The 16079-nt window shown below is 37.2% G+C and overlaps 2 protein-coding genes across 2 annotated transcripts in view; one reads left to right on the top strand and one right to left on the bottom strand.

The window, feature by feature from the left end:
- Positions 1-16079, bottom strand: part of ASB4 (ankyrin repeat and SOCS box containing 4) — a 213343-nt gene that overhangs the window by 79785 nt on the left and 117479 nt on the right. The window lies entirely within an intron of this gene.
- On the top strand, positions 3616-15941 carry PDK4 (pyruvate dehydrogenase kinase 4). The gene is made up of 11 exons (XM_032642810.1): positions 3616-3979; positions 4984-5125; positions 6315-6386; positions 7148-7332; positions 7501-7587; positions 8043-8120; positions 9650-9726; positions 11519-11617; positions 11818-11928; positions 12115-12228; positions 13406-15941. Exons 1-11 carry the CDS (start codon positions 3865-3867, stop codon positions 13547-13549), a joined length of 1224 nt encoding a protein of 407 aa, XP_032498701.1. The 5' UTR covers positions 3616-3864; the 3' UTR covers positions 13550-15941.

Below are 16079 nucleotides of genomic sequence, written 5' to 3'. Positions count from 1 at the left end.
AAATGTTTATTTTGTGTGTTTGTTTTTTATGTATTATTTGTGTGAAAAGTATTATAAACCTATTACAGTACAGTACTACATAGCCGATTGTGTTACCTAGGCTAACTTTGTTGAACTTACAAACAAATTGGACTTATGAACGAGCTCTCCGAACAGTACTCGTTCGTATGTAGGGGACTTACTGTATTTACATGTCTTTCTCTAATCCTTGAAGAAAGGAACTATGCCACTTTCATTTTTATGTCCCCAGCACCTACCATAGTGCCTGGTACATAATAGGTGGTCAGTGAAGTTTAGTTGCATTGAATTGTTTAGCTGCTAACAAATTTGTGCAGGGAGCTCATTGCTTGTTGCCTAAAAGACTTCAATAGTTCCATGTTGCCTACTCCAGGAATAGCAAAGTCCTCATACCAGCATTTAAGGCTTTCATGATATAACCCAATGTTGCATTTCCTCCCCACTTTGGTAAACTAGTCATTATTTCTCTACTATATCCCTAGCTTGTACATCTGTGCTTATTCTCTGGCTTAGACATCCTTCCACATCTGTCTACCAGTAATTTGCCAAAAACTTCCTCATCCTTCTAAGGTTGTCTCAAAAGCCAACCCTCAGAGAAAGCATTCCCTGACCTCCAACATAGCTCTTCCTCCAAACACGCCTGAGCACTGTTAGCATCACCACCAACTTGACACATTGATCAAATCTCTTTTATGAACTGTTTTCTAGTGCATTGATTGTAATTTTTTTGCTTTGGGGATTAAACAGAAGTCCCATAAATTAAAAAAAATTGACCATTGTTTTCTATCACCCACTATTAGTATGTGATACTTGAGAGAAAATGGTTTTGCACCCACCAATGCATCCAGTCCAACTCCTGATACCTAGTATCCTCTAAAAGCACCAGTTATAAGAAACATCAGAGACCAAATACTGATTGAGGCCTTGCTTTCCTCAATCTCTTCACCAACATGCTTTCACCAATATTCCCTTCTCATGCCCCAATGGAAGGCTGCTCCATCTCTTATAATTGTTACTTTCTCAGAGAGACATTCCTTGCCCACAAATCTAAGGTAGTTACAGCCAATTATATTCTTCATATGAATTTTCTTCATAACCCTCATTGTCCATTTGCTTTTGTAATGCCTGTTTCCCCCACAAGTCTAAAACCTCCATGAGGGAACAGATCATGTCTATTTTGTTCTGTGTTGAAATAGCCATTTCTTAAAAAATCATTTGTCTGTTATATACTTTGAAAGTATTTTCTCCAAGTATGCTGTTCATTTTTTTAACTTTAAATATTCTGTAGTCAAATCTGTTCATCTTTCCATCATGGCTTCTGAAGTTCCTGTTATGTGTGTGTGTGTATATATATATATGTATGTGTATATATATATATTTATATATTTTTTTTTCTTTTGCAGTACGTGGGCCTCTCACTGCTGTGGTCTCTCCCGTTGCGGAGCACAGGCTCCGGATTCGCAGGCTCAGCGGCCATGGCTCACGGGCCCAGCCGCTCCACGGCATGTGGGATCCTCCGGGACCGGGGAACGAACCCGTGTCCCCCGCATCAGCAGGCGGACTCTCAACCACTGCGCCACCAGGGAAGCCCCCCGTTATGTATATTTTTAATTGCTTCCTTGGAATATGCTCCTAGAGGTGGAAAAGTTGAATGGGCTTCTCCTTAGGTCTTGATGCATTTTGTTCCATTGGGCATATGCCCAGTCCTTTGGCAAAAGTGTGACTTGCACTCTTGAAGCTCTACCCTTTACTCAAATGAATGTGCAGATTTGTCCATATCCATTGCTCCTAAGTAATTCCCTTTCCTTTACTTTTATAGCAACTGGATCACCTCCAAGTTCTGAAGTCAGCCTGAGAATAGAAATGAAACTCTCTTTCCAGGTCACATTCTAATCACGGTAATACACAGCACCTTAGCCAACTGGGTACACAACCTGATCTGTCTATCCCAGCCCAGTTACCATAACTGTTGCCAGTTCCTGTCATAGACATATGACAGAGAAGAATGTAACGTACTGTGAGAATAACCTGGTAACTATTGTTGGATGGGATGACATGCATACAAAAGTTTGGTGACCTCGGTTCACATTTAGCCCTTAGCCATGTCTATGAACGTCATATGACTTCATCTGATCTTTAATCACCCCACCACACATACGGGAGCACTGCGGGGGGGAAGTCAGGTCAAGTGATCAATGGAGCTTTCCTAAATTAAACCTGCTTATAATGCATCATTTCCATTGCCTTTCCTCTGCAGATTAAAGAGTAGAATTCTTTGTAATATATATTTTTGCCTATTCCAGATCCCACACGCAGGGTAAGAAAAGCAAATGAATGCTTTTCTTTTACTTCTGTTCTTAGGATATATTAAAGAAAAAGGAAGGGATTTTTTTTACCTTAAATTGCTTCATCAGAGAGTTTTATTTAGTCTTTTGACTTCTTGAACATTTTTGTTGTTGTTTCATGGAGCTATGCACATATGTAAAAAAGGATTCAGAATACAAAGATATAAATCATAGTGGTATCAAAACCTATCTCCAAGTGGAGATGCAATTTGGAACTTTCCCCATGTTTCCACAACTAAGCTTGAGTAGCAACAAAGCAGAGTAGGAATCAGAAAGATGCATCAGACATGGTCCCAAACCTGATCTCTTTCAGGGGAGACGTTCAGAAAGGGACAAAACAAGAACATAAATAGCTACAATATAATGTCATAAGTGACAAAATCCATATTTGTAAGAAGGCACAGGGAGAGGCAATCAGGAAAGATATCTTGCAGCACATAGCTTGTGGTGGACATTTACTGGTATAAAATAATGTCTTAAGCAAAGATTTGGATAAAGCACGTTTCATACAGGAGGACAGAGTGAGCAAATTCTCTGGAGAAAAAAAGTCAAACTGACAAATTAGTCCCTTTTAAATCTTGCTTTTAATTAAAAGAGTTAAGCCTAATGGAGGGAATGTATTACCGGAAGGAGACAAATTGATGGCTTTTTATCGCCACAAAAAAAAGTAAACGTACTTTGGGCTGCTCAAGTCCCCGCAAAAGGAACTTCCAGTTCCCGACTTGCGCTATTCACCGATGGAGAAAACACTGTAAGAACTCTAGGCTGTTTATTCTTTTCGCTGTCCAATGGCAGAGAAGCCCATACTTCTGCACGCAGCTGATTAGCTACTGTAAAAGCCCCGCTCCGAGCACGAACCAATGACATCTCCGAGCCAAGATTCTTGGAAACAGCTTCTGGCTTGGAATGCGTGACATTGAGACAGCTTCTCGCTTGTAAACAAGGTCGAGTCTGGGCTGGCCCCAGCCCACGCTGTCCGGGGTCCTGTCACAAAAGGCTGATCTTGAGCCCACGTACCTCCTGACGGCCGCTTTGGCTTCCTGCTGTCCCCTTACCCCTCACAGCTTCGGGTGCCAGGCCTCCGCGTCCTGGAGGCGGGGCCCAAAGTTCTTTATCTGAGCTGACGGGCGCGGCTCCAAGCTCAGGAAGCTCTCCAAGTTCCAGTGGCTCCTCCCGGTTGGAGCTTCGCGGGCGGGGGATGCGGGGGGCGGGGGGGGGGGGGAGGTGGTGCAGGGAAACAAATAAAACCTCGGGAGGCGGCCGGTGATGACAGGATACGAACTTGAGTCTCAAGCTACCTACTGCTCCATCGACTCACTACCCGATTCCTCCACCGCGAAGCACCCCCGAACCTCAGCCCAGGCCGGGGAGCACGAGCCCGCCAGCCACCTGCTCTCCCCGTCCGAACGCGCCCCGCCCCTTCTAAGGCCCCAGGTCCTGCTCCCCGCAGCCTTCACGCCACACACCAGCCCCAGCTCGTGCCAGGACGGTGGGCATCAAGATGAAGGCGGCACGCTTCGTGATGCGCAGCGCCGGCTCCCTGGTACCCCGCGAGGTCGAGCATTTCTCGCGCTACAGCCCGTCCCCCCTGTCCATGAAGCAGCTGCTGGATTTCGGTGAGCGGGGACGTAGGGCCCGGGCGGGGACTGGGGAGCTGCCTTAACTTTCAGACCCGGTGTAGGGAGGGCTGGACTCATTACTTAAAACACCTGGTGTCCGCTTTCCTGCTGAACCCTGGAACCTCGAAGCCAGCACACCTTGCCTTTCTTAGATTTGCCTTCTCTCTGACAGTTTGTGCCTGCAGGTCAAGGCCACTTGCAGCCCCGCTGATGCTGGTTGGTTTGAGCTCATCTTTCCTATTCTTTCTGTCCAAAGTTTTCAGTCAAAATAGTTTTTGCTTTCAGTCACCATTTAACAATGAACTGGAAACTTCATCCCCTCCTTCACTGCATAGTACTTCTTGGAGAAGATTCCTAATATTATAAAGTAGCTTCGAATTAACCGAGATTTTATCCTTTAGCCACCCTCCACCCCTCCACAGGGTTCATCTCTCTGTATCCCTAACATTTCCTAACAAAGATTTCTTTGTCTCTTTAGCTTTAATGTTATCTATATATTTGCATTACTGCTGAAAATATTTACAAACTTTCTGCACAAATCTTATAAAGAAAATTTCAAGGATTTAAATGTGGTATTATTTATCACTAGTCTAGAAACATTAGGACTCCCACCCCTCCCCTTTTCCCTTCACTACAGTTTCATATCTAGAACTCTGCAAAGGATGTTGTCTCCCTGACATTGTGATTTGACTAAATCCTGCATTCTTTTATGAATACTAAGAGCCTTGGGATATTATGACTTCTTGGAAGTGAATCCTCATCAAAAAGAGAAAACAATAATTCTCATATTTGGTCACTTTTTAAAAAAAAGAAAGAAAAAGACAAAAGACAATAAAGAAGATGCTTACTCCTGAATTATCTACAAGCAGTTACCCAACTGAGAGTTAAATATAATTTTGTAATATATATATGTGTGTTCAATATTGGAAAGTTAATGCTACTCAAATATATAATTTAGATATACTTTTTTCCAAAAACTAAATAGATGCTGTTTATTACAGGTTCAGAAAACGCATGTGAAAGAACCTCCTTTGTGTTTTTGAGACAAGAGTTGCCTGTGAGGCTAGCCAATATCCTGAAGGAAATTTATATCCTCCCTGATGGATTAGTAAATACCTCTTCAGTGCAACTAGTTAAAAGCTGGTAAGTGGTGAACCATTCTGAAACAATCTCTAGTTTTAAGATAGTTATCTGAGTATGAATTCTTACAATATATTAACATCGTAATTGGAAAACAGGTGGTCTGAAGCTTAAATACTTTGAAAGATGTATTTTCTATTAATTTAGGGTAAGTTATCATAAGGGCAGTTATAAAGCTATAAACAGACATTTTTACCCTGAAAGAGTAGATACTTTCACAATATAATTTTAGAAGGCAATATGAAAAATAATTGACAGTTACAATATTAGTTTGTGTTTAAAATAATAAAAGACAGTTTGATATCGCAAAAAGAATCCTGTCCTAGAAATAGATACAAATGACTATTATTTATAGAGGGCCTAATCTTTGTTACTTACAAACCAATTAACAAAGCAGGCCCAGGATCAAATCATGCCTTCCTCTTTTCCTAGTTGTGGAATCCTTGCCTAGTGTCTTATCTCTAGGCCTCAATTCCCCCATCTATTATTGAGGAGAATAAAGTATATGTCTCAAAGGGATATCTGAGTGTAATTAAATGAGGTAATCCATTTTAAAAGCACTTAGAACAGTACCAGGCACACAGCCAGCACTCAGTGTCAGTAATTATCTCCTTCTGCAAATAAGGATACTGACTTAGAGAGGGTAGGTAAACCAAAGGAGCAGATTTTCAGAGAACAGAGCCAGGTTATGCACTGAGGCAGGTATGCACCAGACCTTCACCCTAACCCACTGACTGTACAACTTTTTGTTTGTTGATTTAAGAAATATATGTATTATGCACCCATTAAACAACTGCAATCTGAAACATATTCAATCCATAGTATTTACTGCTGCTTTCAAGACTTCTATTCACCTATGAATGAATACAGGAGGAAAAAAATATGAAGCCTTTCTGTAAAAGTAATTTCTAAATGCTTTTGCTATAAAAATAAAGACATTTGACAAACAAAACAGAAAACTGAATAGTGATCTAGGATAGTTAAACAGAAATTTTAAGTTAGCAAGTTGAGGGTTAAATTTGTAGCTTTCTTTTTTCTAAGACATATGTTTTCCAAATGTCTTGGAGGAAAGTTTTAATTTTAAACATAATACGTTCTCTCTTCAAATCATTTGGAAAAAAGCAATCTGTTTTCAGCCACTTGTAAGTGACTATTCAATTTTAAAACTTAAAGCCCACCTGTCGCTTTACAGGTATATCCAGAGCCTGATGGAGTTGGTGGAATTCCACGAGAAAAGCCCAAAGGACCAGAAAACATTATCAGAGTAAGTTTTACGCATTAGAATAAGTGTCTAAAACTTTGACTATTTCTAAACATCAGATTTTTTTCAGACCTCACTTAAAGGATAATTTATAATAGTATCCTGAATAATAAATAACTACCCCCTTACAAATGACAAGTTTTGGCTTGTTGGTTTTTTTTAAAAGCAATAGAGAATTATGGCATTGGAAATGATGCTGAGGATGAAAAGTGTAGAGGACTTTTTAAAAGAAGGAAATCTATTTTTACTCTAAATTTAGTATGATGATTAGATTTGTAGAAGGATTTACTGTTACATAATATCAATGCACGTTGGTGTCATTGTAGAGTACACATTTTCTTTCAGAGTAATTGACAGTCTCTAGCTATAAGAATGAGAAAGAAGACTCTTTTCTAAATCTTACAAGAAATTTGAAGTTTTTTTCACAGTGGCATTCTAGAGCCATCTTAAATAGTACTTATTTTTTAAATTATCTTTTGAAAGAGAAAGCTTAGTGAACAACTGGAGTGAACCTACCACTCACAGAGCTGATATTTTACATGTAAGCTAGAAGCAAAATAAATCTGTTTGTGAAGCTATCTCCTCTACTGTAGTCAAAGAATCTGTAGTCAGAGTCTTCATAAAGCTTCATCCAAACGTTGTATGATTTGATTTGTTTGGATGGGTACTTGAGAAAGGCTTTACCTTCTTTGAAGTAATCTAAGAAATATAAATTAATGAAACTTATTTGAACTTCTACTAACCATAAATGTGTTTTGGCTTAGTTTTGTAGATACTCTCATCGAAGTTCGAAATAGACACCATAATGTAGTTCCTACAATGGCACAGGGAATCCTAGAGTATAAAGATGCCTGTACAGTTGACCCAGCCACCAATCAAAATCTTCAGTATTTCTTGGATCGATTTTACATGAACCGTATTTCTACCCGGATGCTGATGAACCAGCACAGTAAGTTAGTTCATCACGGTCATGATATATAGAGATGGGTGTAGAATACAAGCCATACTCTAAGTAGATATTTCACTACTTGGTGGATCACATTCTTTCTCAGAGGTAGTTCTAATCATTAGTATCCTGATTTTTATAACAATATTCTTTGTTTTTATTTTTCAACAGTCCTTATATTTAGTGACTTACAGACAGGAAACCCAAGCCACATTGGAAGCATTGATCCAAACTGTGATGTGGCAGCAGTGGTCCAAGGTAATTTCTAGGTTTCTGCATTTCCCTTATTGAAAATGTACATTATCTGATTGACACATGTACTGTTGAGGTGACTCTGAATGAATTACTATTCAGAGTGCTCCATTTATGTCTTTATAAACTGTAATAAAGGTCCTTTGTTTTTGAGAGTCAAGTGCTTAAATATTCACTTATAATATTATAAAAAATCTAAACATCAATAGCTAATGTGCCATATTCTCATAGATTATATTTGATATCTGAAGTGCATATATTCCTATAGCAACAGCTATAACTTAATTACTGTGTTCATTTTTTCTTCAATAAAATATTAAAAATTTATTTTTCCATACACATAAACTTGTACTCTAATGAATATTTTGGATTAAGGGTAGTGTATACACTGAAGATCACTTGAAAATTTTACTTGGCATAAATTCACTTAATCATTATGGAAAAAAACCCTTCCATTCCAGATGCCTTTGAGTGTTCCAAGATGCTTTGTAATCAGTATTATTTAACATCTCCAGAATTAAAGCTCACACAAGTGAATGGTAAGCTATAAATTAAATATATTTTTATCTATGTAAAATTCAGTGTTCTCCCAGTATGATTACTTCTTGTAAATACAAAGCAATGTCTGTGTTCCTTTTCTGCCTTCTGAACTTGCCTAGAATTTGTACACATTTTTTTTTTTTGAAGCCAAGGTTCTCTTTATCTCAACTGGAAAGTTCCAATTGAGTATATTCAGTTGCTAATGAAAATTCATAAAGAAGAATGGTTTGAACAGATAATTTAGGATTTAGAGTAGGAGCTAAGTTTCAATATCTTTGATCAAAGAAAGACTGCTTACTACAGAATACAGGAATAAGGAGGTCAGATTTGGAGGAACCACTTGGTAGTGGAGATATGCTCCTAAAGAGGTTACTTATCAGATCTGAAAACAAAAACACTTTAAATTGCACTATAAGAAAGAAGCCAGTCATAGAAGGACAAATACTTGTGATTGCACTTATATGAGGTATCAAAAATAGTCAAGCTCATAGAAGTGGAGAGTAGAATGGTTGTTGCCAGAGGCTGAAGGAAGCAAGGAGATGGGGAGTTGCTATTCAGTGGGTATAAAATTTCAGTTATGCAAGATGAGTAAGTTCTAGAGATCTGCTGTATAACACCATTCCTACAGTTAACAATATTGTACACTTAAATATTTAAGAAGGTAGATGTCATGTTAAATGTTCTTACCAATTTTTTGTTTTTAATTTTCACTATAAGTATATATCACTGTTTTGGAAGCAGAGCATACTTCAATAGCTTCAACTCTAGGGTACCTAAAAGGATAAGGTCTTCCCACACTGAATGAAGTAATTACAGGATGAATGCAAGGCACTATTTTTATCTTATCCCATAGTTGCTTCTCAAAGCAAGACAGTACACTGAAATTGGAATAACTTCCTTTCCACTCAAAGTAAACATCTTTTTCAAGTAATAGTTATAGATGAACAATGTTTGTTGGTGGTGAGAATTAAAATCAAGTTGCTCAAATTAAGAGTAGCTTAACTCATGGATTGGGGATAGGGAAATGTAATGGATTGCTAAACCAGAAGTAGGAGTACAAATAAAGACTGAAAAATATTTTTAAGCATTAACAGCATTGTTGCATAATACTTGTAGATAAACTGCTTGAACTGTTTGATGAAATAAAGAGGGAACTGTGCCAGACCTTGTTTTCTGATTCAAACTTTGCCAAGGCCTGGAACACCAAAGAATAATACTTTTATTTTTCTTTTCAGAGTATTATGAGGTTTTTGTTTCTATTTTCTTTAGCCTCTTGGTGAAATTTAAGCTTATTTAGCCTATGGAATTTTATGTTTAGTTGATAAAAATCAAGAATAATCAGTAATAATCAAGAATAATCAGTTGTGTTTACTGTTTAAAGGGAAGCTTCTAAGGTAGGACTCTAGAGTGAGGAGGATGGGGAGTATTCCAATTCTTTTTAAATCTAAAATATTAATCAAATAGATATGAAAGTTTATTTTAATGAAATATTTGTTCAGCAGTTCTAAATTAGCTTAATTTTTTCTAGGAAAATTTCCAGGCCAACCAATTCATATTGTGTATGTTTCATCTCACCTTCATCATATGCTCTTTGAACTATTCAAGGTAAGACACTTCACAATAATTGCAATTTTGTTTTTTTAAATGTTAACTGGTTACATTTTTATTCCCTTTATCATTCCCTACTAAACAGGAGCCTCACTATCTTCTCCCAGGCATGCTTCTGTGTCCTAACAAAAAGAAGCTGCAGTTAATGTTTGAAAGGGTACATGCAGTTCCTTGTAGCATCAACATGTATTTGAGAATGCACAATATGAGTCACTGTATCTCAATGCTCCCTGTTCCCATTATTTTTCAGGTGTCCAACAAAGCACTAGTCATTCATGCATTCATTAAGGGAGGTTGTGGGGTGAATGCTTCAGTGACTGAGGCCTTGTTATCTCCATCCCCATAGGCCGGTCCAACTCTAAATCCAGAGGTTCAGGTCCAGAATTACTGGAGGTGGCAGGGTCCCAACCTATGACTAGAATATACTCAAAGGACAGTCAGTTCCTTCAGTGATCTACTTTAATGTGCATATGAATCACCTGGGGGTTTTGTTAAAATTCAGATTCTGATTCAGTAGGTCTGGAATTGGGCCTGAGATGAGTAACTTCTAATAAGCTAACGGGTGATGCTGCTGATCCATGGTCCACACCTTCCATAGCAAAACAGTAGGGTAGGGCTTCTTAAATGCTAGTATGCATTAGAATCACCTAGAAAGCTTTTAAAACACAGATTCTTAAGCCTGTCCCAGAGATTTTGATAATCTTGACCTGAGAATCTGCATTTCTAACAAGCTCTTAGAGGATGTGGATGTTACTGGTCTGGGACAGCCAGGTACTAAGAATCAAATCCTGTCCCAGGTTCTAAGCCCAAACTGAAACACTATACCTGCACCAAAAGACAGAAAAACACTTGAAGCTTTGTGATGGTTCCTAAGAGTCCCCTGGACTGGAGAGGAGGAAGTCGTCAAAAAAAGTGAAATCCTCTTCTAATTCTGATGTAACTCTTCCCGGAACCTACTGTTTCCTAACTTATTCTAATGTTAATGCAATGAGGTATTGATTGTACTACAAACGTCTGATCTATTTTATTTCTCTTCAGCTAATGCTTAGAGCTTAACATTATTATATAGAAAGCAGAAAGCAGATAACCTATCAGAAGAAGGGTAGAGAGGAAAATGGGTAAAATAAACCAAAACTTTATCTGTATGAGATTCATCTACTTATCTGAAAACTTGTTTGAGCTTCTTCTCTGTTAAAGGACAAAAGATGCTTTTTTGTTGATTTACTTTTAAATTGAATGGTCCAACTCATACAGTTATTTTGCCATCATTGGTAAAAGTTAAGATGATAATCAAATGCAAATTGAAATTTAATTTAGAATTATTTACTATCCTTTTAAATAGTAACAACCTTTTCCCAGCAAATTTTATAAAAGCCAATAAATTGGTTCAATGATTCACTGTTATTTGTTATGTAATAGTCTTTGGTGCTTAGATGTAAAATGTAATGGAAAGTCAGAAAAGAGAAAGCCAGGAAATGGACTATAAAAACCAATTTCTACATTTAAATTAAGCTTACAAATAAGAACTTGACAGCTAGCAGAATTGTTTTTCCATTAGACATTACTCCCAGTAGCTATATTACATGGTAAATGAATATTTTTCATTATACCTCCTGCATGACACAATCATAAATGGCTATTTACAGAGCTATTTTACTACTAACTTAAAAAAATAAAATAAGAACTTTGAATTACCCTCTGTGCTGCTTTCATTTTAAACATAAAAAACAGTTATTTATTGTCCCTCATCCTCCTGCCATTGAATTCCTTACGGTTTTGTTTTCTTTAGAATGCAATGAGGGCCACAGTTGAACACCAGGAAAATTGGCCTTCCCTGACACCAATTGAGGTGATTGTTGTCTTGGGAAAAGAAGATCTTACAATTAAGGTAACCATTCTCTGTTTTTCTTTTGAGTCTTTCTTAAGAGAATTTTTTAAATAGTCAATAATAATAAAGCTCTCTGCTTTGAACAATAGATCAAAGTCATGTACACCAGGTGACTTTTAAATGAAGGAAAGACATTTTTATATAAACAAATGCGTATTGTTTTATATGTGTAGCTCTGATGACTGGTTTGTTTGTTTAAGATTTCAGATAGAGGAGGTGGTGTTCCCCTGAGGATCATTGACCGGCTCTTTAGTTACACATACTCCACTGCACCAACGCCTGTGATGGATAATTCCCGGAATGCTCCTCTGGTAAGACCAATTATATGGCTAAGTTCACCCCAGCCACCTACTTCTAAATGTAGAGCAAGGATTACAAGGAAGTATTTAGGCAAGTTAATCAATTTAGTTAAATTGGGCATGGGGGTTATGAGAAAGCATTTTGCATTCCTATGATCATGTACACCACTTTGTCAATAACTGATCTTTCCCTTCTAGGCTGGTTTTGGTTATGGCTTGCCAATTTCTCGTCTCTATGCCAAGTACTTTCAAGGAGATCTAAATCTCTACTCTTTGCCAGGATATGGAACTGATGCTGTCATCTACTTAAAGGTATCCTTTAAATCCAATAAAAAAAAAATCATATTTCTGAAAAGACTGCTTCTTTTACAGCCCTGAGTTCTACGGTCCACAGTGAATACCCAAACTGAGTTAGTGCAAATAATGACCACAAGTCATTATATTTTCTATTTGGTATGTGTAGATATATTATTTAATATTTAATGTGGTAACGTATCAAAAAGGAAGTGGGCCAGGCTACTTGCCTCAGTGAAGCAAAATTGTTTCCCAAGAAGTGCATTAGTTTCTGAGTGAGGAGATGCTCATTTGAATTTTTTAAGGCAAATCCTATCGGCATCTGTAAGAACAGCTATACTTTTGTTTTACTTGGACTTGTGGGAAATACATATACGCTAATAATATTTCAGCCTAGAAAACAACTGATATCAAGATACTCAAGACCTTAAGCTGAACTTGTTAGAAATCCAGGGAGAGGAAAGCTGACTGCTCAGAAGCTATCAGTGGGGTGCCTGGCATTTCCTGTTTATACTTTAAAATTTGGTACATGTTTTTTCCATTTCTGATAAAGCCTCAAATTATTTGTTAAGGTCACTGTCCTGATGCTGTTAATCATTTGCCAACTATTTCAAATGAAAATATATTCACAGTTATTAACAACTAAGACATTAAGCTTCTAGGCTCCCATTTTTGTGCAAGGGAAAATGGGACCATTTGCCACATGGTCTTAGAACACCTGAAATAGTTACTCATTTCTTAAATAGTGAAAATGTCTTCAAAGTATTGGAAAAGGTTAACATATTATAGATTTACAGTATCAGATTTTAACAGATCAATAGTATCAGGTTAGGACTCTCACTTTATCACACATACAAAGGTTTTGCAGGCAAAACCTGTTGCTATTCAACTCTATGGCATCAGCAATATCCAAACAAGGGACATGTGTAACTATTGAACACAAATACTATTACCTGATTTATAACTGTATATATATTATTTCAGCCCCTATGGGGTGCAGATAATATTCATTTTTCTTTTATACAGTGCCTAGCATACCATGGACTCTGGTGTGCTCTTATTAGTAAATCAATTAAAAGAATGTATTTGAATATTTGAATACTTACCTCTGAATTTATTTTGAATAAGCACTTCAGGTACAAATTATGCGATGAATAATTTCTTTGGTTTGATTTTTTCCTCCCCTTTCTTTCAGGCATTATCTTCTGAGTCTGTAGAGACACTCCCAGTCTTTAACAAATCAGCCTTCAAACATTATCAGACGAGCAGCGAGGCTGGTGACTGGTGTATCCCAAGCAAGGAACCAAAGAACCTGGCAAAGGAAAACGTGGCTGTGTGAGGAGGGACCCTCAGGACGCTTTAAGGGATCAAAGTGGGTCTCTGCCAGTGCTGCTTCCTGAATGTTTGCGTGTGAACTCTTGTTTTCTCAAAAACAAACAACAGCAACAAAAACTCCTTGGTCAGAACACTGATGTGAAGAGGAAGAAAGCTCCTTTCTGTGACCCAGGCGAGCACAGTGCAGGACTACAGGAGTTCGTGGCTGGCCAGCTCTTTATTCTTTTAACTTAGAATAACGTATGAGTTTATATCAAATCCTGGAGAAGAAATAAGCCTCAGTTTTCCATCTCTTTATCAGCAAGAACAGGAAAGAGTGAGAAGTAAAGATGTAGGCTAGCAGTTTCAATGACTGATATTTTAGGCCACTGGTTGATGTTATAAGATACTGGTATTTATGGATTATCAAGTGTCAGTGTACCAGTACTTTCCTGTCACTCAAAGGACTAGGGCTTATTTTATACTATATGATTAGAAATGTATGTAAACATACATTTCATATATATCTATGCACTCTAGAGATGAAAAGCCAGTGACTGAAATAACATTTACTTTGAACGAGGAGGAGTGAGCCAACACATTTTATTCTAAGTTGCAGCCAAGGCATGGGCCTATGTAAAAACTCAGAAGAAAGCCCCTGCTGATAAATGCAGTGCCTTTATTATGCTGCTTTTCCTGTTCACACCTCAAATAAGAAGTGAACACTTATTGCCAGGTGCCTTGTCTTGGTTGAATTTTAAAATATGCACTGATTTCAGGACGTTGGCGGTTGGAGGGAGAGAAGAATTACCAAAGTGATAGCAAAATCTCACCTTGCTTTGTTTATAAATGAAACAGAAGTAGATTGGAAAAACCAGTGTTAGGGAAAGAAATCATGCATTCAGAACCTAACTCAGTAGGAAGGGCTGTTCTCTACACTGCAGTGGTGGTAATCCAAAGGCATCTATTTTCTAGGCTTAAAAAGATGTATTTTTTATATATTTAATTATATTCTCTACACTTCACCATTAACATGTCTGATAAAAATCTGTAGTTAACGAATAGCTCGAGAACATTAGAATTTAAATACTTCTTAGAGTATTTTTAACAAATAGCCTGCAAGTAAGGTTTTCATGCTATCGATGCTGATGCTTTCATTTGTGAATCATTGTGAATGAGAGCTAATGCATGAAAGCTGGAATGCATATGGAACTTTGGGGGAGTTCAAGTATAATATGCAGGTTGATGGGGCAGTCTAGCACATTCCTCTTAGAGAAGAAATGAAAAAACAAAGGAAAGTAGGAAGGAAGGAAGGGAGGGAAGAAAGATGGGAAGGAAGGAGAGAGGGAAGCAGAAGGCAAGCATCTTGCTATATTCCCCACAAATTATTTCAAGAAATGACCCATATTATCATGGATAAATTATTTGCGAGAGAATGAATTGGTGTCTTTCAAAACAGTATGGCTTCTTTAAATGGTTCTCTCACTCTTGCAAGATAATAGGCTTTTATGAGATAATAAACTCTTCTGTGTCAAATTGATGTTTTAAACCGGGATATCGAAAAAAACTAGCACTTCCTGTTTTGTAAAATAATCAGCACTGTCTGTATGTTGAATTTAACATTTGTGTTTAATTTTCTCATGGCCTAGTGGTGTGGTGCTTCTGGTAGTGGCCATAAAAGCCTCAAACTATTTGTTGTGGATTTCAGGTGTTATCATCAGAAGTCCTGGAAGTGACTTTTCTTGATGGTGAGACTCTGGCTCATGCATTTATTGATTACACAGAACTATTTGCAATAGGTTTTGACTTTTCAAAAATTTAAACACTTTTGCACGTAAATTCTTGTATTTACCAAAGATTAAAGCAGTTGATTAATAGTTAACTCAAACACTGTGAACTACCTTTAAAACACAAGAGAAAAAGAAATGTTGGTATCTCAATAACATCAACTGTGTAAATGGAGTTCTATAAAATAGAAATAGTCCACATTGGTATTTGTGAAATCTGTGGAAGAACTTTAGGATCCTAGTGGATGGAAACTGAATGTTCAGGCCCACTTAAATTATTAATGTATAAATTGTGTTTTTGTGTCTAGGTTATGTACAGAGAAATGTGACAATTTTTATAATAAATATTTTTTATTATAATGGTAGATGTAATCTTTTAAAGTTCTTTTCTCAAATTAATGGAAAGTACTAAGAAGAATTTGAGGTAAAGTTTTTCCTCACTTTACACCAAGTCTAATTTAGCTACATATGGGGTATAGCCTTTAAAAAACAAAACCTTAAAATCTTAATTTTTAAACAAAAGATACTTTATAGCATTCCAGAAATTTCTGGTTCTCCTTTGCTCTCTTGGTTATGCTCCAATAACACATAGTACAATGTGTGTTTATCTACATGAATAAATTCAAGAATTGTTTTTCCAATGCATGCACTCTCTACATTTTTTTTTTGTAAATTTACTTAAGAGTCTCACTTAGTGACTGTATTTACATAGCAAATACAGTGGAGTATCAAAATAATTACTTAGATAATTTAGGTTCCCAAACAATT

The sequence above is a fragment of the Phocoena sinus genome, chromosome 9, assembly GCF_008692025.1.
Source record: "Phocoena sinus isolate mPhoSin1 chromosome 9, mPhoSin1.pri, whole genome shotgun sequence".
NCBI classification, from domain to species: Eukaryota; Metazoa; Chordata; class Mammalia; order Artiodactyla; family Phocoenidae; genus Phocoena; species Phocoena sinus.
The sequence above is the reverse complement of the archived record's forward strand: the minus strand, read 5'-3'. Positions and strand labels throughout refer to the sequence as shown.

What these genes read in the sequence shown, in the direction of transcription:
- PDK4 (XM_032642810.1), top strand. Translation starts at nt 3,865, where the DNA reads ATGAAGGCGGCACGCTTCGTGATGCGCAGCGCCGGCTCCCTGGTACCC. An exon ending in TGCTCTTTGAACTATTCAAG is followed by an intron (nt 9,727 to 11,518) that starts GTAAGACACTTC and finishes TGTTTTCTTTAG; the next exon opens with AATGCAATGAGGGCCACAGT. An exon ending in AAGAAGATCTTACAATTAAG is followed by an intron (nt 11,618 to 11,817) that starts GTAACCATTCTC and finishes TGTTTGTTTAAG; the next exon opens with ATTTCAGATAGAGGAGGTGG.